This window comes from Larus michahellis, chromosome 7, assembly GCF_964199755.1.
Source record: "Larus michahellis chromosome 7, bLarMic1.1, whole genome shotgun sequence".
In the NCBI taxonomy this organism is placed as follows: domain Eukaryota; kingdom Metazoa; phylum Chordata; class Aves; order Charadriiformes; family Laridae; genus Larus; species Larus michahellis.
The window spans coordinates 28993578-29017375 of record NC_133902.1 but is presented as its reverse complement, the minus strand read 5'-3'; the positions used below and the strand labels follow the sequence as shown (position 1 = coordinate 29017375).

General features: G+C 39.4%; 1 protein-coding gene across 21 annotated transcripts in view; it reads right to left on the bottom strand.

Annotated features, from left to right (window-relative positions):
- CARF (calcium responsive transcription factor) overlaps positions 1-23708 on the bottom strand; it is a 37598-nt gene extending 13890 nt beyond the window's left edge. For 14 of the 21 annotated variants that reach the window (XM_074594602.1, XM_074594605.1, XM_074594609.1 and 11 more), the window contains exons 1-13: positions 23652-23708; positions 18834-18954; positions 17587-17858; positions 16357-16477; positions 15878-15928; positions 14734-14863; positions 13074-13158; positions 8379-8568; positions 5945-6065; positions 4901-5044; positions 4227-4460; positions 3665-3827; positions 2590-2665 (exon numbers count right to left, since the gene is read on the bottom strand). In XM_074594602.1, the coding sequence (XP_074450703.1) occupies positions 2590-2665; positions 3665-3827; positions 4227-4460; positions 4901-5044; positions 5945-6065; positions 8379-8568; positions 13074-13158; positions 14734-14863; positions 15878-15928; positions 16357-16477; positions 17587-17796 (1525 nt within the window). In that variant the 5' untranslated portion in view covers positions 17797-17858; positions 18834-18954; positions 23652-23708. The other 7 variants (XM_074594603.1, XM_074594618.1, XM_074594619.1 and 4 more) reach the window with 7 other exon arrangements.
- Between the last annotated feature and the right edge of the window lie 90 nt (positions 23709-23798).

The following is a 23798-nucleotide window of genomic DNA, read 5'->3' as shown; positions in this document are numbered from 1 at the left end:
GAAAAAAATTAAGAATGGTCAATCACAAAAAGCTTTCTAGCGGGAAAACATACAAAACTTTCCAGCAATCTCAGCAAGTGGAGACACATTTTTCAACATTTGTACTGATTTGCAAACTCTAACTCTTTATTATAACTGACCATAAGATACACTCTGTAAGTCTCCTTGAACACAACTACTTCAAATATTTAGGCTCTTTTTAATTCTATACAGAGATCCTGTATGCTTACGTGAATATTCACATGTAGGAAGAGATGGCAGCTCTTTACTTAGGTTGTATTCTCTACCAACATGCCTAGCAATAAAGTTCCTAATCTACCCACACCTTACACTGCATGGGCATTCAGTATGAATGCCAAAAGTTGAAAAAAAAGAAAAAAAAACAAACGGGTACTTTATCTTACTTGTCATTATACTTCATAGAATATGCAAAAGGAAACACACTTAAGTTTAATAGTTACAGTGATTCTTACACACAGGAGAGGACAGAGAAAGCTGTATCACATGGAGATACGGAGTTCTGCACAAGAAAACAAACAGCTGGGTTTAGTTCTGTTATTGTTTGATTTCTTAAGTGTAAATTTGTCCCCATTGGGCACAAGTTGAAATGAAAAAATAATGCTACAACTTCACAGACATGAATGAGAGCTGATTTTTTCAAAGTCAGGCTTCTTTTTTTGCTTAGACTTGTAATACAATTACAAACATGTGTTTGCATTGTGTACAAACACATACCCACATACTTAAGTGGAGACAAGATATGCTGGAATTAGAGTATCTGCTTATATTCACTGAACTGGTGTACATGTGCAGAAAACTAACCAAATCCAATTCTCTAGCTTCCTTTAAAACTCAGTATATCATTGGATGGATGTTTACACATTTGACAGGCTACTCTGCCTTAGAAAACTATCTGTGAAAGACAAGAAAACAAGAACTGGTCTTCCTGAACCTTTTCCAGCATTCAGACAGTTTATACAAAAGTCACCCCTGCTGAGCTCTATCACAGCTGTTGAAGGCACAACTATTCTGTGTCTCTCCATAAAAGGGCAGTAATGGAAATATTAACGTAGACATGCAAGCTTAAGCACAGTAAGTCTGCTCATATTGCAAATTCCTTTTTTATTTTCCTAAAAAACACGACTTCCTTAAAAAAAAAAAGAGATAAACTATTCACACTGAGCCTAAAAATTTACCTCTTGTCCTCTGACACTTGTCAATGCTGAAATTTTTACCCTAAGCACACCAAGCGTACATGATGCTTTTCAGTTCAAATTGACACATTGCAGCAATAGCCAAAATAAGAGTTAAAAAAATCCCAAACAAAACAAAGCCCAACATGGGCCTTTTTATTAACTGTAAATGCACTGGTGTACATGGAACTGAACCTCTGAGGGTTTTTTTCCCTGCTACAACAAAGATAAGAAAGGGAGTGACAGGGGCCAAGGAGGAAAGAAACCCAAACACATCAGGACTTCTTCTGGCAAGAACCACAGTGTAAAAAACTGTCGACACGAGTAAATCTTTAAACATGACAACTGTGGCAGTGCCTCTTTAGTCCCTGTAGACTTCTCTATCAGTTGTCTGGAACAAAAAGTATGCACCACCATGTTCCAATTAAATGAGGAAACAAACTGGCAGTGCCACTGGGATTAAAAACATCTAAGTAGTCTGCAGCATTATCTTAACAGATGCAAACAATTAGGCTCTTCCACCTTGCTGCAATCATATCCCTGCTAAAAGTCAACAACTTTTCTGATGAGTTTCATATCAAACCTATTAAACAAGGGATGAGGAAAGCACGCTCTGGTTTTGCACTAGAGTGGGAGGAAGTTTAGTACTTCGTTAAGTGGCTCAGCAATTGCTGGGGAGAGATGCTACTTTGGCTTCACACATTAACAAAGAAGTTACACCACATAATGCACTGAAGAAACATATCTCACAGCCCTGTTGCACTAAACACCTGTGTTTCTATTTCTATTCTAAGCATTAAGAAAAATGGAACGGAGTGCTCTCAATTCTGACAACAGAAACAGAGCGTTCATTTTTCAGGGCCTGATCCTAGCAGTGGGACTCATCAAGCTAATGATTTTGTGAGAAGCAGGAATCCCAATACGCATTCAAGTCCTTTTCAGCAAGATGTTTAAGCATGTGTGAGGCACAAGCCATCAAGGAACTCAAGTACTCAGTTGGCTCCTGGGTATTGTGTGCCCTGACAGATATATCTGTTCAGTAGGAATTTAATTCTGTCTACACAGGTGTTATGAGCACCTTCATCCAAGGCAAAACATTCTTTCCACATAACCACCCTGTTAAAATCTTCAGTTGCTTGAGGACATTAATTAAAAGCCAAATTTATAATTTTCAGGCTTTTGCCAACCCCATCACGACTATATGTATCTTTCCACACATGCAGTCAAATAGTTTTAAAAAAGTATGCCAAGACAGACATGTCAAAAGAATCCTTCTTAAGTTCAGCTGAGTGACAGAACATGACAGCAACCTCTCTGGAAGGAAACTGAAGTTCTGTGACATAGCTAATAAAACAAATCATATTTGGAGACAGCTAAGTTATTAATGCAGTCCTACCATCTGAAGGTGGCGATGCAAACGTAACGGTCACTGTTTCTGTGAGAACATTCCCACTGTCTGTGGTCCACTGCAGCTGAAATGAAAAAGACCTCAGTTCTCAGAAAGGGTGCAAGTTTGTCTACTACAGGAACATAGGCTCAATACAGGACCTGTAGGAAAACAGTATCTAAAACTACACATTCTTATTTTCTTTAACTATGCATTTTGGGAGCTCTTGGTTTACAAAAAAAACCCAAAAACCTCTAAATCATTTTTTAACATGCAGTATACCAGGAAGGCTAAAGTCTAGTCATGACAGTTCAAAGACTTTAAAATAGAAAATAGTTAAGCCATTTGTCTAACTAACAAGTATCACCCACACACTTGGGCCAAGAGCAGCGCAGGGAGAAAGAAAAGACTGATGACACAGCAGGATTTAACGGTACAGTTTGTCAAACCTAATCTTAAATTAGCAACTCCTTAGCAGTCAGCCTCATAATCGGGAAAATTAGGATCGTTGTGCATCCCTTATTACTCAATAGGTGGAAGAAAATTAAGGAACAACACTTAACAGTTACCAAGCATTCTGAAGTATCTACCTTCATGCTTACTTTACTTCCTATAAAGTGTATTTATTAATATTTACACATTCAAAATGTTTTGCAAGCCCTAATTTACACTGCATCTAAGACATACTTCAGCCCCATTTTTCAGATATGGAAAAGCAGTAGTAACTTCTCCAAAACACAGACAATGAAAAAGCCACAAACAGAATCTTCTGATGCGTGCCAATTTTTCTACACCACATGGCTTCCAGTTCATGCAGTCATCATAAAGTGCTAGTATTGTATGATTTGTCAATCAACTAATAGCAATCTAACACTCATGAGATAAATACTGAATAAGGTCAGCAGGTCAACAGGTTTTATTCCCAATTAATCCAATCTTGCTCATCCAGAGATTCCACTGAAAATATTGCTGCTGGAAATCATAGAGCATTTTGGATGAACCACAGCTAAGCAGTAAAAATTAAAAGTGAGATTGCCAGTATTTAACTCCAAAAAATCAAAAAGAAACACAAAAGTCAACGTACCGTTGCTGGGATACTTTCTGAATTATACACCATTTCACCATTCCTCAGGGATTTCTGCACTTCATGAATATGGTTCTTGATGTCATTCACAGTGGGGAAGAAGGACAGGTTATGTCTTTCTGGCACTTCATCAGGCTTGAATAATTCTCTTTCCACATACTTTCTGTCACATGTTAAAGGACATTAAAACATGTGTATTTAAAATATATTGTGCTGTTTCCCTCTGTTACAGACACTGCTACCTTTTCTGTCCCCTTGTTGCAATGACAAGACAAGAACAAGCTAGATGATCTTCTGACCCAGTTCTTTGTGCATCTGCTACAGAGTTTGGAAGTAAAAATCCCCATTTATTCAACTAACTTTAAAAAGGACAGCAGCTCTTAGTGGCTATCTATAACAAAATGTAAAGAGAAGACAAAAGCTAAGAAAAACAGATTCTCGTGACATACGGGAAATATATTCAGTAATGCATCAGCACTGTCATTTAGTTGCAAACCAAATTAATCAAATGCAAAAGTAGATACAGCACTACAGACTGAGAGCACGTCAGACAGTTCTGTACCTTAGTTGCTTCCTCACTGCATAGACCTGCTCTATTCCCTGAGATACCAGTTCTCGGATCTTGTCTGCCACTTGAGGATGAAGTCGGGAAGGCAGAGTACAGCTCTCATCTCGAACAACTTCCTCCTCCTCCTCAGGAGAAGATATAGAAAAATGGGACGGTGAAGAAGCAAGGCAGGAAGTTTCCATTTCGTGATATTGGTGGGCTTGCTGAGTGGGTAACTGTACATACCACCTGACAAGAAGGAAGAGTTTCTACACACAATTCTCAAGCAAATGCAAAAAAATAAGTCTATCGGGGGAACAGTCTGACAATCACAAACACCTAGTTAGAGTGACTTTATTTTTTACAGCCCCTGAACTGGACAATACTGCCTTTCAGAACTCAGGGCCCTCACATCTTTCAGTGCAAAATAAACCAGCTCAAACCCGCAAATACAACAACTGCTTCTATCTGTTCCCCGCTTGAAAACATCTGCTGAAGTTCCACAGCTTGGTGCTTTACACATTTACCAAACTAAATACTTCAGAGCCATAGAAGTCTTACTGACACTGTGGCATTTTTCAAAGCAAGAGCCTTAATAAAGTGATTAAGTAAAAAATAAAGCAAACCAATTGAATTATTGCTGTTTTTTGCTTCATTTGTCAAGATAAAGAAAAAAGTGGAAGTTTCACCTGAGGACACCACCAGCATCTATCAAGTTCTTCTTCAGCAAGTTGAATGCTTTCTCCTGCTCCATTCTTATGATTTTCTTGTCGATTTTAGGGTCAGTAGGAACTCTGTATTCCGGAAACTTTTGAACTTTTTTAATATAGATCCTTCCAAGGGAAAGGGGGAAATAAAAAAAAAATAAAATTCTCCTTCAGTACACTTTGCCCTCACGGGAGAAGGCAAAAACCCCACACCTACTTCATCTCAGATACTAGTATCGAAAAAGTTCAAGCAGAGTGTCGCAGGGGCTGAGGAGTCTCTAAGAGAACTGTAGAATTGTTGAGGACACATCAACAGAGATGGATGCACATGGATAGATAGACATTCTTCTGTTCCAGCCTGTAAGCCACTCAGTCAGAGTGACTTTGCAGCTGAGCAAAAAATCCTCTGCCCCTCAGTATCGTAAAAGCACACCACCATTGCTGAACAGGCTGTAGTTCACCCAGCTTGAAGCCAGAATTGAGCACACAGATACCTAGCTGCAACCGTCAAAGTAACAACACTCTTAGTTCAGTAAAAACTGAAAAAGCACCCAGGAAGATGCTCAAGGACAAGGAACAAAAACATTAGTGTTGGATAATGAGAAAGTCCCCAGTGAACAGGAAGAACTCCGTCAGCAGATAGGACATCTGCAAGATTAGGACGATTGACTGATATGAGTGCAATTAAAAGCCTGAAGGAAAAACAACAAACATGACCAAAAATGGTGACCACCATAACTAACTAATGCTCAGGTAGAGAATGATTCCCACTTGCATTTCATTTCCTGATGTACTGCTACTTTGAATCCAGGCAACTTAGCAAATCTCAGCCTTATTCAGTTTAACAGAACAGCATTTCCTCCTTCCCTCTAAATGACTATCAACCTCAAGCTATCAAGGAGACGAAGCTAAGAGATACCATGTGTTATCAGCTACCACCCCCAAACAGTGCTCTGGTAAGGCTCACAGAAAGAATGGTTTCTTAAGACGCTAAGTAGCTCTTCCAGCTTTATAGACAATTCTTACCTTGCTGGACAAGTAGCTTTGTACAGATGGCCAGAGGTGTTTTCCTGCTCACCAGCTTTTTTGGGCTGGAACCCTTTCCTCCTTGGCCCGTATTGGCACTCCATTACAATGGCTCTGCTTCCTGGGAAGAGAAAGTAATGCACTCTTATTAATCAAAGCCAGTACAGTAACACAGTAACTACAGAAAAGATGAGAGCTCCAAAACTGGTACTTCTGTTTACCATCAGACTCTACAGAAGGCAGAACACTTCAGTGTAGCAAGCATTCAAATACAGTGCAAATGCTTCTCTCGTGGCATGTAAAGAACACAGAGCATTTTCAAAGCATTCCCCAAACTTATTACAACACTCCTGCCATATATATGAAGGCAAAATATTGGATTCTGCCCTGATGAACACCAATACGTTCCAAGATGAGCAGCCTTGCAAGTTATCAAAGGAGCACAATGCTAGTAATAAACATAAGAGAAGCAGAATCCTCAAAGTAAGTGAGAAAATCCACAGCTGAAATCAAAGGTCAGCAACTATTTCCAGCCTTCTAGAAAATACTGCAGACCATGCTGTCCCATAAATTCTTATTTGCAAGTCTGACCTATCTTATCTGCTAAATAACACTGTTTCAGCATGCCATACCCACACAAAGCCAGACAGGCTTAAAGAAAAATTCCTTAGCTCTAAACTTGACATAACTTCTTCCAGTCAGACCTCTAACAAAAGGGGTAACAGGCATAGCATTAAAGTGGTCAAGAAAGGAACTTCTTCCAAATTTCTTCCACATCATATTTAATTATCTTTTATTTATAATTCATATACTCCAGTATGCAGGCAAGGAGCTGCCTGTACCACAAGTGATGTAACCAAGACCTTTTAAGTATCAGAACAGCAACATAATGTGTTTCCATAAGATATCCAATGATTTATTGCCTTAGAGTATGACATTTTAGAAAATAATTAAAAAAATAAAAAAATGCAAATAAATAGATAGGAAATTTAAATGAGAATTATGTATAACATACAGACATCTTGTCTCTTTTTTAAAAACAAACTTAAAATCGAAGTTCTAGGATTGAAAAGACTTCAACAGCTTTAAACTAGTCCTTGCTAATGAGACTCTCAAAAGCACTTTGATGCGGCCCTTGTTTTACAAAAGTATCAAGTATCCAAAATTCTTATTACATATAACAATCAAGATTTTGATGATTAGTGTGTATTTTACACTATAGGGAGTTACCCGGCTTCTCTATATTTCCCCACAGCTGAAGCACAGCAGGGAAGATATTACAGATTGGTTCCACTTATGCAGAAGGAATAAATTCCTTGTCCTCCACAGTTTAGAATTCAGTTATCTGGAGTTTAAGCTGCACTTCAGTAAATCATACTTACAGCCTACAGGTGTAAAGGATTTTAGTGAATTTCATAGAAGAGTTATAAACTAAAACTGAACATATTGGAAAGGGAACCCATTAGAAACATATATAACGCTTGTTAGCGGATCTGAGTAAAGCAAAAAAATATTACAACTTAATTATCTGAGTCTCTATTAGTCTAGAACACTTTAAAGAAAAAAAAAAATCTATGCCTGGTTTTGTTTTAAATATCTTACTGTGGAGCAACTCATTCATCAGGTAGATCTTACAGGAAACTAAAGATGTCTCATAGGCATTTTGGGGAAAAAATAAAAGTGTAAGTTGTTTTGACTTTGTTCTTAGCTTTCTTACACCTCGCAGTTTACAGCTGAGACTTTGAAACTGGTCCTAACATTTCACTTCTTCAGTTATTTTCAGGAAAAAAAAGGAAAAGGAAAAGTCAAGCACATAATCTACATTCCAGTCATTCACGATCTCTGTGTAACAATTAAAACCTATCCATCTCATATCCAAATGAACTCTTAGTAATTTCACTTGCGCTTTGCATGAGCTAAGTATGTAATTACCAACCTGTGAAGTCCGCACGTTTTTTTTTTTTTTTAAAATAAATTTGTCTACTGAGGTATGTTGATTTTTGTTTTGTTTTTCTTTTTTTTTTTTTTAAAGTATGCCATTTAAATAGTTTATTGGCTCCTGTGGAACAAACTCTTCAAAGGATCTCCAAGTTAGGCAAGAATACTCGAACAAGCTCTTACCCTTATGAGAACATTCACGTCCTGATAGAGCAGATGGGACCTCCATCTAGAGATCTCACCACAAGAACCCCCACCAAATGATACTTAGCTAATTTATTTCTAAAGAACAAAAGGAATTAATCACAACAAAACATAAGCCTGTAGTTTCAGGGAAATAAACTCCATCAGACTGTGTTATCCAAGCCACTCTTTTTTTATGTTTCTGCCTTGACTTTATCAACACTAAGGAACACCATGAAGATCCTTCTTTATGGCCAATTGGCAATTGATGTTGAAAATTTTGAAAGTAGTTATTAAAAGAAAAGTTAGTTACCTGCATTGACAAAGGGGATCCCATCATATGGGACATACTGAGATTTCCACATCAACCGTGTGGCGGGTTTGGCTGGGCTTGGAGACTGGCGCGTCCCCCACACACTTTGTGTTTGCTGCTTGTGTAGCGTTAGAACACTCTCTAATTCTGTCTCGCTCACACAATAGCCGCGGTACGAGTCCCCAATTTTCTGCATGGAAAGGAGGTGAAATAATAGGATTATTCACCCAGCTGACTGCTGAACATTACACAAGAAAACAAAAGCAGTCAGGGACTCTGGCAAAGTGAGGACACAGGCTCAAATTTCTGGCATTTCATGTTTTTTTCCCCCAACACTAGCATCCTCACAAATAGGTTTACCACAGGACCTAACAACAGAACAGTCCCCACCAAGGTCAGGAGTTTGCCAGCCCTCCAAGACCCTAAGTACACCAAGAACCCCTGAAAAGATTACAGTTGCTGCCAACTCCATAGGACAACTTCACGCCTGTCGTTTCCCCCACCACACACTTCAGTTGTGGTCACCTCCTAGACAAATTCATCTTATGTGAACATTTTTCACTTGACTCCCACAGAAAATCTCTGAAGCACTAAAAAATGTCTATGCATCTACTTCAACACACACATGCTGCACTGAGCTTGAGCAGAATAAACCTGCTTCTACCACCAGTAACCACCTCACTCACTCAGTACACTAACTCTGAATTGAATGTCTCATGTAAAACCCTTCCCAATCTTCAAGGCACTCTTCATTCTCAACAATATACAGAAACATAATATACCAGATTTGCCACGTGCAAAGTGATGGCGGTTTCAATGAGCTCTGCTAAACTCTGGGCAACTCCAGAAAAACTGTATCTAACCTGACTCAAAGTAAAAAAAAAAAAAACAAAAACACAAAAAACAAAAAACCACACAACAAAAAAAACCCCACAAACAATTCGGTGACTTTGCAACATCCCCTGTGACACCTGTTCAGTTACTCAGAGTCATTACAGCTGGTTCAGTGCTGATCTATCGGGGCCAGCCAGTAAGCAGTGAAAGCACTGGGAAAGCAAAGAGCTTTCCATCTGAATTCGGAATGCCATGCTCCCTTCTGTTCATATGCAGCTCAGGATCAGGCTGACCAAGCAGTTGGAAGTTAACACCCAGAGCAGATTGCCAGCTCAGCCTTAGAGCATGTGTGTGGGGCAAATGCATGGTGAATAAGTACTAAAGTCTAATGGATCTATTTAGCCACCTTCCATGACAGAGCAGCCAGGTGTTTAAATAATACTGACAACAAAAGCAGCAACAGTCTCTCTGCAAAATTATTATTACACAAATACTTTAGTGACAACTGCATAAAACCTGCCTCACGGTCACCCAAGAAAAACAAAATGTCTGTGGTTAGCAAGACCTAAAGTCAAGAAAGAACAAACGCACACCTTGTGAACAAAGTGGGCCAACAGAGTGCTGCTGCTAGCGCAAGCCCAAAAGCAGAAGGTTGCGTATGCACCGACTGCACAAGTCGTTCTGAGATCCCAGTTGCTTACACTTCGGCAGCTCACCACAGTTAACCAGCAGTTAAGAAAGTCTACACAGGCTGCACTCACACAGCTGTGGTGAGAAAGAGAAGCTGGCAATCATTCAGCCAGAAATTATAAATAACATTTCTGTCCAAAACTTGCTCTGAAAAACATCCAGGGGAAGCAAAGCAGCCTGAGAAGTACCAGAAGTACCTTCTTTACAGAAACCTGGGATGCCCCCTTTTGCAAGAGGGATTACAGTACCACTCCACACAGTGAATACTGCGTGACCAGCATTTTTCTTTACACATCTTATACCTGTCACTAAAAACAGGTCATTGACCTTATTCTAGGGAGACGAGAGAAGACTGATAAACTGTTGTGCCAGAAAAGGAGCGATAACAGTTAAGGCACTGTCTGCTACTCTGGCTTTAGTTCTGTACAAGACAGATCATTTCTCCAAAACTGGCAGGACGGAAGATTAGAAGAAGAAAACCATATAGCACAAAGGATCCTTGCTCTCTAGGAGCTTCCCAAGTACGAACAAATGGACAAATGAGACCATCTGCACCACACAAATAAATGAACTTAGTTTTGTACAGTTAATTAATCAAATGCAGGTTTTAATTACATTCTATTTCAGTATGCTAATACATGCTGGAAATGCATTCCAATCAGACCACTGAAAATTAAGTAGGTTATAGAAAATATCTTTTTTTTTTTAAATTTAAAATCTACTTTTTATTAACAATGTAATTACCCTGAAGTAACCTGATACTTTCCAACCCTTTAACTCCAGACAAGCTCCAAGCCAAAAAAAGCAGCAATTTCTTCTCTGTCCCCTGGCCTCATCTCAGCAAGCGTACATAAAAGCTTACACTGAAGCACACATATCAAGACTGCAGTTTTCCTTGAGTGAGCTAGCAGCAGGATACCAGAGGCATTACACTGCCTAGGCACAGCAAGTGTAAGCTGAACATTTCATGGCAGTCAGGGAATCAACACCAAACACAGAGCTTAGTGCTAATTTTGGACAGCTGCAGCTTTTACTGCTCTGTGTTTGCCTGTGGTACTAACTGCCAGAGAAATCACCGCCCTTTGGAGTTCAGTCTTGGCCAGCTCCCTGGGATATACAATTGGGTCCTGGTTTGAGCTAAAACAGAACCGATATTATTTTCAGTAATTGTAGTTTTCAGTTAAGTCTCTTCTAACAGATTGGCAGCATGTACTGAGGCTATGCCATGGCTTCAACTGTTGGCATCTTCTGTGAAATTCACACAGACCTCAGCACTGTTTGTTTCTATTCTGGCAAGTGACTGAAAGAGTGGAATTGTGAGTTGCCACATTTATCTGCCCCTCTACTAGATCTCCAAATTCCAGTTGGAGTCTTCTATCCTGTTGCTGGTAACAATACATTCTGCAAGACAGTTACACCTGAAAGATAAATGACACCTCAAAATGCCATTGTCTCTAGTGTGTGCCCATGAAAAGGCACACGCATTCTAGCAGTCTCCTGCGGATTTACACTGTGTAACTGAAACTCAGCAAAGCAACTCTGCTGATAATACACAAGGATGAAGAGAATTTTGGTTATTCCTCCTTGGATGGGCTGACTCTGCGGGGAGAACAACAACAAAATAATACTTTTTTTTAAAGGAACAGGGAGGATTAATGCATACAGGCAATAGTTCTGCTGAACAGCAGAAGCAGACCTTTGTATTCTCAGAACACATTCAAACACACAGTATTTTGACTTTCTTTTCTTCCAATATAAGAACTCTTCTATAAATGCTGCTGCTGTGAATTTTAAACACAGCAGGTGAAATTTCTTGTAATAGATTCAGATAGATCAAGCAGACCATAATACAAGTCCTCCTTCAAAATGAAAACAATAAGGATTCAGGTAAGTTACATCGATGTTATGACAGGAAAGTATGTGCCACATAGTGCTAAAAGCACAGTAACGGGGGCTATACATCTTACTGGACTTCTAACAACTAACTTTTGAATGAAGTGACTCATTCTGTGAAAACTGTATCTCCACCATGGAAGAATTAGTGTTATTAATTTTATGACCATTTGTATGATATAAAAGGCATATAAGAAAAAGAGAAATAGATTAACATATCTAGTTAATTTAAAAAAAAATATTTTAAGTGGATATAGAAAGAAATTCCATTTCTAAATCCCTGCAACTGCAATTTCCAGTTATCAGTGGCCAAGCCAACAGGAAAAACCTCAAATGGTAGAGATATCTAAAGAAATGAACCAGCTAGAGATAATAGTTTTCCTTTAAAAAGTATTAAGAGAAAGGAAAATAAATGTCAATCAGGAAGAGTCTGGTAGCATGAGGAAGGGGTAGGTGATCTCTCAAGAATCTTCCCATCTCCCCTCCCTTCCTTTTAAATGATTTATGATGCATTCTAGCTGTTAATATCATCCCAGTCATCAGGACAGTTCTGCAGACATCTAACAATATGCAAATAAAGAGAGAGTTCTGTTTAGGTCAAAAGCCGTCACAGGGAATAAAGACAGAGCATTTTCTAACAAAAGAGAAAACACACAGAGGTAACCATACTGGTACAAAAAAAAAAAAACCCAAAACTCTAACAAAAAAACCCAACCAAAAATCCATGAGAATACCTAAAATAGAAATCCTCAGTAAAACATTGACATTAAGGTGCTCTGTTAAGTCACAGACTTGACCCTGGTGAGTCACACGGATTTTGATTTCTAATTGACAACACAAACTAATATGAACTGTTGCAGACTTAGGCCAGGCAAAAGAAATTTTATTCTTTAATTAATGGATCGCTAAGGGCAACAAAAAACCAGTTTGCTCAGCAGAAGACAGCAGAGCTTGCACTGTAGTTCAACAGTGAACTCTAACATGGCATACAAAGTGTAGATCAGTGGCTTTTCTCAGTGCTGTATGGCATCAAGATTGCAGAAGCACATTTTTTACTTCAGGAGCTGTTAACGGCCAGTTATTCTAGTATTCCGCAAAAAGTAAAGGATTCCATAGCATTTGATGTGTTTAAATGTGCAAGTAGTACCAGAGCTATTTTGTAATACCAGGAAGCTTGAACCAACTTCTACAACTATGAACATTTTTCCTTTCATGGAATAGGATCAATATCTTAGATCTACGTGATAAAACATCACATCAGAATTCTTGACAGCCCACCTCACAGCTCCTGAGCCGGCACGCCCATGCAGGTGTATTTGGGGGCAATGGCTGGAGAGGGATGGGAAAGGGATCTTCCACTACCCTGAAAAATAAAAAAAATATAGTAAAAGTCTACACAGACATACAGAAAAGTAACAATTTAATGTAAACTACAGATAACATATCAAATCAGTGCATTATGTATAACTCTACAGCATATGATCAAACTATAGATATTGTATCAACTTGCCTTAAAAACCTGGGGTTCATTTTCCCCATATTCCCAATATCATTGTTAAAATAATTCACAGTAAATACAAGTATTTAAAAAGCCCACTGTTTTCTACATTCAATGAGACCCTGAGCATTCAGTATTCTCAGTGTTGTTGCCTGACAACAACAGAAAAACCATAGTGAAACAGACGAGTTGATTGTTTTGATAATTTTCTTAAGCAGGCCGATGTTAAAATACTAAAGATTAAAACCAGTACCAAACACTTGTTAAATACTGCACATTTCAGTATACTTTAAATTCCTGAAAACAAGTTCCAATAACTATTTTAACTAAGTATGTAGTTTCTCCATTCCTCAAAACCTGGGGCAGAAACAGCGCTTACTCGATGTTCACTATTTCAAAACTTAAGTGCATCACCTCCTGCCCACGCAAATCTGTCTACTTTCCAGGATTATTTTTCTAACGTGTACAGATTGTGTTCACTAAATCCATTCACAAACTGTTTCTCTTCACTTTAAATGTTTCTTGAACATTTGCTGTAGTGAGATTATTCTCATGTCTTCCATGTCTCGATTTCAAAAGTGCATAAATCAATGCAAATCCAGCCCGCAGTCCACAGAGCAAACACTGCCTTTGGGTTTGGTTTTTTTTTGGTTGGTATTTTTGTTTGGTTTGGTTGGTTTGGGTTTTTTTAAGCAAAAAAATAATCCCAGAGTATTCTGGAATTAAAATAGTAGGCATTACTTAGCACAGGGACACAATCAGGTGGATATCAAGCAAAGAAAGACATAACAACTGTTTTAACTTTAGAAACTTTGCTAACCAGTCTGCTCGTCTACGTGTTCCACAGAAACACACTGTTTGCAGCTACTTCCTCGGCTTATCAAAAAAAGCTGAAGAAGCTATCCAGAAAACAAAGATTTAATGCCAACTGTTGTTAATTGTTACCTAAATGTCAACTATTGTTAAGAGTGTTAATGCCAACTATTGGAATCTCTATCTAAAAAAATCAATCTCTTCTTGTGGGAGGATGGTTTATATAGCTTTTAACATACTCACACAAGAAACTGCTCCCTCACACTTCAACTTTCCCTGCAGTTTCTTCACTGGATCACTTTCAACTCTTGGTTGGCAGTATCAGTGTCTATTTCAAGTAATTTCAGTAATTCACACTGTGCTACTTTAAATGCCCACCTATTGCTCTGGCCAGAATATACTCAACTGTCTCTGGAATACAGGTACTTTAATCACTTTTTCCATTGCTCTGGCACACACAAAAGCTGCCTACAGAGTTAGCTACACATCATTCACTAATACTAAGGGTTCATATCCTCTATTCTATGCTAATTTTGTGATAACCATTACAAAAACAAACCGCAAGAAAAAAAGACAGTACTAACAGTGGATCAAAGCAATTGTTCATCCTTTTAACTTCTGACCTACCTGGTGGCTGTTTTTTTCGATACGGTGAGAGATGCCTGTGGATGTAGAACGTAACTGCTTGCACTGTCTGCTATAGCAGCCACCGCCACAGTCTGCAAGTTCCCATCCCCACACTTCTCTTCTGAAACATCTTCGCAAAAATAAAACATCCTCCTGGTTAATAACTGAACTCAGAATGAGGAAGTGACAAGCTATGATTAAACTTTGTGTGTTGGAAAAGCAAGCATTTTGACATATGAGATAAGATTTCTAGATGATCGAGTAGTTTAATAGTTGTGAATCAATACTCAAATTCTAGGCACACATATGAAGATATACTTGATAAGGTTGTTTGTACTCAAGGACTTTGGTAATCATGTTACTGCTAATGAATCCTTCCACAACAAAGCAAATAATCAGAAGAACTCATAAATTATTCAGCTTTACATTTCCACAGATCCAGATAGGATTATACAATTATTTTGTTCATCTGCAAATCACACACTGGTTGCTTTTAAAAATAAGAAAAAAGGAGATTATAATACTGCAGCAGCAGTAGCAGCAATTTTTTAGTAACTGAAGGCTCAGGTTAAAGTCACCTAAGACTACACTGTAACCAAATGGTGTTTTTACCCCTGCAAGAGCAGGTGGAGAGGGACAGAAGGACAAGCATCAGGGTAGCTCAAGCCTTTCAAAGCAAGGTCCATACTCCAACTGCAAGTTAAAAAGGCTGGATTGTGACTTGAATCCCAACTCTTTTTTGTGTCCACCAAGCATCAGGACTCTAGACTTACTTTTGAGCTCTCATTCCACAGAAGCACTTAACTAGTGCTCAGATTTTGAGAATTTGCTCAAATTTTGAGAATTTTATACAAAAAATGCAAAAACAGTTTAAAAAAACCCTGTGCCAACCTAGTTCTCAGTCTTATTCTGTGAACATAAACTAGTACACAGCATTTTGCCACCCAGCAAGGCTTGCAGATAAATAATCAATGCTTTCAGATTTCAGTATGTCCCTTTTCTAGAGAGAAGCTTAAAATTCATGCTTCTAGCTGTGCATATCACCACATACTTAAAATGTGACATTTAATACACTAAGGGGAAAAAACTTAGCAATAGAGTGAAAGATACATCTCATTTTCTTCACTGGGAACTGAATTTCTACCTAGGTACTTCATTCCTGGTTTCACAAAAGATGCATCAGGACCAGTGATCTCTGGAACAGAGCAGAAGAACATTAATTCTTCTATTTGCACTACATGAATCAACTACTTCACTCAAAATGAAGTAAACAGACAGTGAAAATTTGAAGCTGATACTACAGCTGTCTGACTTGGCAGAAATATCATTATTAATGGTAAATAAGGCAAGAAGCAGCTTTGTGCTCGATATCTCAATTTATCCATCACATATCTAAATTGAGCATAACAGCTCTTATTTCATAAGGCTTTTGTCCAACAGAAAATGTCATGTGTGAGGTACCAGATTCATAATCAGAAAGCAGATTAAAAAAGTATGTATTTTTGTCTTATAACTGACTAAGGAAAGGAAACACATACAAACAAAGCTCTTAAAAAAAGAGATCATGCAGGCTATGCGTAGTCACAGAAACACACACCCTCAAGTCCCACAGGTCAAACTCACCCTGTGTGCTGGTCACATCGAGCAGCTGACCTTGCGGAATAATCACTTGGGCCATTCCTGGCTGGGCAGAAGGAATGACATGCAGCACCTGTCCATTTTCTGACTGGCCAGCAACAATCATCTGTAAGGCAATCACACAAAACCGTGTATGGCACTAGTCTGTATGGTGATCATCATGCAGCGTGACTGGGCTTGCTTATTACCAGAACAGGAAATATTTTGGTTGCAATTAGGACCTGTAAATTAATTTGATTTCACATAAGGAAACTGTCTATTTACCATCAATTTCTTAAAATTACTTTCCCCCTTTAAAATAGACCTTTAATTGATTAAAGGAGAGAAAAAAACCCGAAACTTACAGGATTCTACAATGAATTACACATTTATTTGAAAATTACAATGCTATTATTAAAACTATCAAAACCCATTCATAGTTGGATTCACTGTAACCTCTTTCATGGACAAGCAGAATTAATCGCAACATATAAAATTTTTTACCTTTACTTCTAAGAAACTGACCTCTATGGGCAGTATTTATGCAAAAGCAGATAGAAGAAAGCTCCAATACTTTAAAAAAATTAATAAAGTAAATCTCCCAGAATTCTGGAAAACTTAAACTCCTTATGGTAAATTTTCCTGTAATTACCAAGGAGTTGTTCCCAGGAATGTTATAAAACCTAGAATAACATGAAATATCATCTTGTTTCTGATTTATTACACTTTAAATGAGTGAAGCATCTTTAGTGCCAGTACAACACATGCCAACCAAAACCTCTGGGTGAGAGAGTTACCTTTTTACAAAAGAAGTGTTAAGAATTTCAAAGCCATGTTTTAAGCAAATTAATTGCAGGGGGGAGGAGAGACACAATGTGTTAGCTTATTCCTAATGTTCCAATCCCCCAAAAAAACCACAGAGACTTATCCAGGGAATACAGAGAAAGCAGCAGTGGTAGAAGTAGGAAATCTCATCACACAATAACATCCAGGCTTGATAATGACAAAAGACATAAATTGTTGTTTAATAAAATTAGTAACGGTTGCAGACAGAATTTGCCTACCTGAGGAAGGGCAACTGGAGCATGAACTGAACCACTGAAAAGTTTCACCTTGTTGCTAGAGATAAAGTCTGAATCAGCTGCTGTTACGACAGACAAGCACCACGTAAAAGAGTTCTTCAAAGAGCTCCCTCGTCTGTGAATACACCACCTGCCCTGTTTCAGACACACTCACCATCTGTGCACTGGGCCCTCCGAGGGGCTGCAGCTCATAGAGAGGCTGCCCGCTTTGGTCTACCAGCTGGAACTCCTCTGCAGAGTGAGGCTGTGGCTGGGGTGGCCGTGAAGGCGCAGCTGATGATGGAGAACTGCCCGAGACGCGTACTGCAATGGGCAAAGCTGCAGGGGAGTCACTCTGTCCGAACAACGGATCCCTGGAATCCATGCAGGTTAGATGCTTTCACAGAGGAAAAACAGTAAAATGTACTTTAATTTGAGCAGCAATTCCTATTAAAAAAAAAAAGAAGAGAACATTTAAAACCAATGTGCTGTATTGTACACTCTGAGGGAGTTCTTGTCCGTCTCATCAAGGGGCTACTAGCTAACACTAGCAGTTCTATTTTTTTTTTCTATTTCCATCCTGAAAACATGCTAGTATTTCTGCTTCCTAGAACAAACTCTCTCTACTAAGGGGAAAGAAAACCCCTTGTGTCCAAAACCTGTTCCCCAAAACTACTCATCACTTTAAAACACCTCAAGTCTACCCAGAAACTGAGAGAACTTACACCAAAAACAAAACTGTAAAACATCCACCATCTTGATTTGACCTCAAAAGAAATCCTAGATACTATTCTACTTGCTTTTAGATACATGTGTTTAGCTATGAAGACAAAAATCTCTGAATGTTTTCTTAATTCTTTACCACAGAAGAAAAACACAAGCAACACAAAACCACCGATTCAAGTCCAACAATTATACAGTGCAAGACCAAGAATCACATTTTGCAAGTCAAAAAATAGATACTTAGAGCTTACTCGAATCAAGGTCTTGCAGCACACCCCATTTTCATTAAATTTAAATGTTTAAGCACAAATATCCATGTCTTGTTGCCACATTTGGTCACTAAGCAATTTGACCTGATTTTCAAGTGTTCTGAACCCCTCCTACTCCAAGGCATGCCATCAAGTATTCTTTTATTAAAGAATTTTGTTCACGCAATAAAACATATATTTCTTCAGGACCATAACAGGATCTATTAATATAGTTACTACACGTTGTCATTACATGTATCACCTGGATATTCATCAGTTCAACACTGAATGGCACAAGAATCCAAGGGAAGGAACTTTTTTACTTGTTTAAAAGACACAATGTATTACTATAAAGGCAAGAAAAAAACCACATTGATAAAATATCATACTGTAAATTCATCAGAGAGAATGTAAAGAATGCATCTACAAAGAAAGGACATTCATACCTCACCTGAACACCCCGATCATTTGTTTCTGACTCTCCTGTACTATCACAGTTGCCTATGAACAAATCATTAGATCCTTCCATAGCAATGTCACGGGCAGCTCCATTTTTTCCATTACAAGATAACCTGGAAAAGTTACAGAAGTTTATTTCAGCCTTTCGTACTTTAGCCTCAACCAAAACATCACTGCAGGGGTTTTTTTGTCTTACAAATTTAGCCTTACAAGTTCTAAGACCATTGCAAGATAACGGCAAAGCCCTCAAGAAATCCTTGGTTCTTTATCACTTTACTACTCACTGCAGAAACATTTCAGTGTGCTGCTCCAGGAGCATAGTTTAACATCTTGTATAAGACAATTTGCTTGACTTGTCATTGCACACACAGATACAAAACATACATATACGCCCTCATGATTTTCAACTATGTCTGCAAGCACTCAACTAACAACCATACACATCTAGAGAACACTCGATATTTAAAGATAGGCCAGCACTGCTTTACAAAAATATTAGTCATCTACTTCCATAATCAACAGACAGGATTTGTGTTACCCAACTCTGTCATGTAGCCATCTTGAAGTAAATTACGTTTGTTTTAAAGGGTTACAAAACAGCATATAAATGAAATAAAGTTACTATTGTTAGTCTACAGCAGTAAGCTTTGGGCAGGAAAAACACCAGATATCTCAAACAAAATTTGGCATGAATCATGTGATGAAACACAGAAAGACAGAGCTCATGACACTTCAGAAATCTACCTCTATCCCAAAGAAAAGTACTTCTCAGCTGCCCACTATAAGCCTTCAAGCAAACAGGTAACACCAGACAGTGAATTGCCACATCCACAGGATAAGCCTTTCACCCAGACAGTATGCCTTTTAAAGCTGTGACTAATCACAAATACTCACACGCAATAAGAAAAAATGACAAACTAACTTGGCCCCTACGTTACCAAAGCGCATATATACTAGACTAAACACATAATATGCCAAACTGAATAGAAGAAAACTTAATTTCTACAGTTTGGGGTAAAGGAGGGGGAAAGGAGTTCAGGATTTTTCCCTTCAGTATTTATTTTAAAGACAGGCAATGCTATATTAGCACGAGTCCTACCAGCATTTATCTTCCTCACCACACCACACAGTAAATTCCTTGAGACGGACCTTCTTGGCTGTGGTATTTCAATGCTTACCATTTTAGTAAGGAGAATGTAAAAGGCTAGAGAGTCACTTGAAAAGGACTGTACAACCCTGGAAGCACAAAATTATTTTGCTTTGCAAAGATATAAAGGACCACAGGCAAAGTAAATCCACATCTCCTTGGCTTTTGAAGCTGAATAAAGCATCCTGCTGATACAAACAACATTGTGAAGTTAAGCTGCTCAGATGCTCAATATACTAAATACTTTAATCTAAAGCAGATTTATTTTTCCATTCAATTTTCAAGTGATGACACTCCAAGTTCCAAATGAAGTTACCTCACGTCTACCAAATATTTTGTAGCTTTGGATCTGAGAACAATTATGAGATGTTTCACTTAAGATGTCTGAAGCATGTTAGCAACAAATGAAAAAAAAAAGACAGAAAACTAGATTTCATCATCACTCAACCATTTCCCCTCAGTTAAAAGATGTAAAGAAGATACATCAGTTTTGCCAAAGCAGCACATTTAATTCTTTGAGATAAACTGAAGAAGTTTGTTCCAGAGATACCGATAGCGCATACCCTGAGCATGCTGGAACTCGACCACGGAACACAAGGACGGCTGTATCCGGACAAACCAACTGTCCAAGCAGCCCAATATCCTGTATCTAACACTGGTTAATGATAAAGCTCAGAGGAAAAATGACAGAAGTAGGGTAAATATAAAGTGATATTTATCCAGCTCCCTCTTATAAGCGGCCCAGAAACACCTGAAGTTTTATCTTTGTGTTTAAAAAACACCCTTAGTACATTTTTGCCCTGTGACTTTGTCTAATCACTATTCTAACCCAGGCAAACTGTTGGCACACGCATCACCCCAGACAACGAACTACATGGTTTAACCATCCAGGTTTCATTAACCTAAGTGCTGTGAAACCTCAAACAAAAAAACCTGTTGTTGGGTTTTTTTGTCTTAAAGAAATACACTTTTATGGATACATACAAGTATGTATATCGTTAATACATTTTACAGTTGTATAAATACTACTAAAAATTCACAAAACAGTTAAATCCTGTATACATATACATACATGGACACTTTATCATGAATGATTAAATACCATAGAAGTATCTCTTCTTTTCATTCGCACTTTACATAAATGCCACAAAAATTTCCAGTGTAACACCACTGTATCCCACATTTAACAACAGGCTGAAGGAGTAACGTGGGAGTTTAATGTTAGTGTAAAACGGGATCAACAGCTGTATCGTCAGTGCACGTATCAAACAGGCAGCTCTTCATGCCCCAGCTTTAGCCTTAATGCCAAACCACTCTACAGGCTGCTCTCGGCAAAGTCCATCAAACACCAAGGCCGTTTCCAACTTGAGGGTTAACGCATTTTAATGCCATACGACTGCTCCCTTCACTCGGGAAGCACTTCACTCAAAACAAAGGGAAATCTATAGCCATTGCTATCCTTGGTTCAACTCTACAAAGAGAGAAGCAGCCACAGAGACTGCGAGCACAGGCAAACACGATAAGCATGATGAGAATTTCACGCAGGGTCTTACAGACATGATCTTCAAGAGAGCAAACATTATGCACTGCAATCTAGCCTACACCTTACCATCAGTGGTTTAATTCCAAAAACAAACGCACTGACAGTTAAAGATCATTTAGCAAAACACAAAAGACAGTGAAATCTCAATTTATTTAGCCATCAAGAACTCCTAAAATAACAAGGCTGTCAAAGCCAGGGGCATCTTTTGCAACACTTGGTTCTCAGTGGCTGTCATCCACAGGGACAACTTGTATAAGGTCAGGAACTCTCAACAGGAACAGGATTTCAATGCCCACTCTGAAGTGAACCTTTCTCATAACAGTTGCAATCTCCTCTCTAATCCAGAAGCCCATATACTGCCTCTTAATACATAAACTCTTAAAGAGACTAACAGAAAAGTCAAACCATCGTTACTTTAAAATTATGTATTGACTAGTCGCACCTCTGCTCTGCCTTGATTCTTTATTCTATGGTAATACCTGTATGCAAGCAGTGGTCCCTAAAAATACATGTCTAGACAGACACAATTTTAAGGTTTCATATGAATGCTTGCTTCTGCATTCCCTCAGTTACAAGGCCTCCTTGTGAAGGCAACATGCCGCCAGATTCCAAAAGGAAACGCTGCCTTTCAAAATCCCAGAGCCAATTATTTTAACACTAAGTCACCAGTGCAAGGCTTCAGTCATAAGAAGAAACCTAAACTGTAAAAAATGGGTAAGTCCATTGTGATAATAAGCACATTCTACCTAGGAGTACTCTGTTGAGGCAGGAGGGAAGGAATTCTCTTACATTTTTCAAGTTTCAAATTTTCAATGCATGCTCATTACAAAAAAATGAGAGATAAAAGCTTCACTGCACAAGTTCATGTTTTTAGCATTTCTGACAGCAACAGTCCCCATTCTGGTTTTAATTTGTACTTCATGACAGGAAATACACACAGTTGAATGCCTCACCAGCAATCTTTTTTGGGTTTTCCATTAAATGTTTTAGAGGTTTTATAAAAAGATTTAACATACTTGCACAGCTTACAACAAATAAACACTCTCTCTGAAAAACGCCTCCTCCGATGATATTTCTCTATCACCATTATGAAGGGCACAAACTACAGTAAAACATAACAAGGAGGAAATTAGGGCATAGTGACAGCCTCAAGTAAATGAGTTACAATTAGCTTTATATTAACTTGTACCAGGTTTGAGATTTAGCTTATCTCTGTCATGGAGGAGCAGGCAGATACTGTTAAGAATGCATGGAAGATTTGGGGTCTGCTGCTTAAAAGGTTTCTTAAAAGGTTTCTCAAGTACGTCACTTTTGCGTAGCTAGCACAAGTACCTGGAAAATGCACCTGTGTCAATTACACTGACACACAAGGTTAGATTTTTTAAGTACACTTAAGAAACAGATGAGATTTTAGAGCCTCACAAAACACCAAGACTCAACACCTGCCCCCTCCAACAAGTTGACCCAACCTGAATCACCACACAGGGAAAGCTCAGCTCCTCCCAGAGAGGCCACAAGTAACTGTCAAAAAGACGGGAAAAAATACACATAAACCAAGCACACAACAGGTACTCACACAAGCAGCCTTCTCCCCCCAAAAAGCAAATTCGCTTACAGCTTCCTTTAGAGTCCGCTACGTGCTGGCCTTATTACTTTTAGCGGGAAGTTTATCGTTGATGTGTCGCTTCCCACGCAAAGAACACCACCCAAGCTACCCCACGAAGACACCACCGGCAGCCGACAGCCCTCACGCCACGCCGCCGGCTCCCCCACGGCGGGAACCACTCGCCGCCACGCCCACGGGGGCAAAGCCGGTACCGCCGGTTGCCCTGCACCGCCCCGGCGAGGGGGAGCCACGGGACCCCCCTCCAGCGCTGCCAGGGCCTGCTGCCGCCCCACGGAACGCAGCCCCCAGCCCTGAGGGGAACGGGGAGATCGCCTCATCCCATCACCCTGCGCTCCCCCCCCACCAAAGCGCTCACACCACAGCCCCGCGGCGGGGAGCGGAACACGGGAGCGCTGGCCCCCCACGCCAGCCGCGCCCCGGGTGAAGAGGGCGGCCTGGCCCGGGGGCAGGGTAGAGGGGGAGCGGCGGAGGATCCCGGAGGAGTCTACTCAACCTGGCCTCGCCTCCCGCAGGCGCCGCCATGCACACCGCCCCTCGGCGCACGCGCGCCGCCGCGCACTCCCTGCCAGCCGGGGGGGCGCGCTGGGAAGGCGGTGGCGCGGAGCATGCTGGGACTTGTAGTCTCCGCGTTGACGCGCCG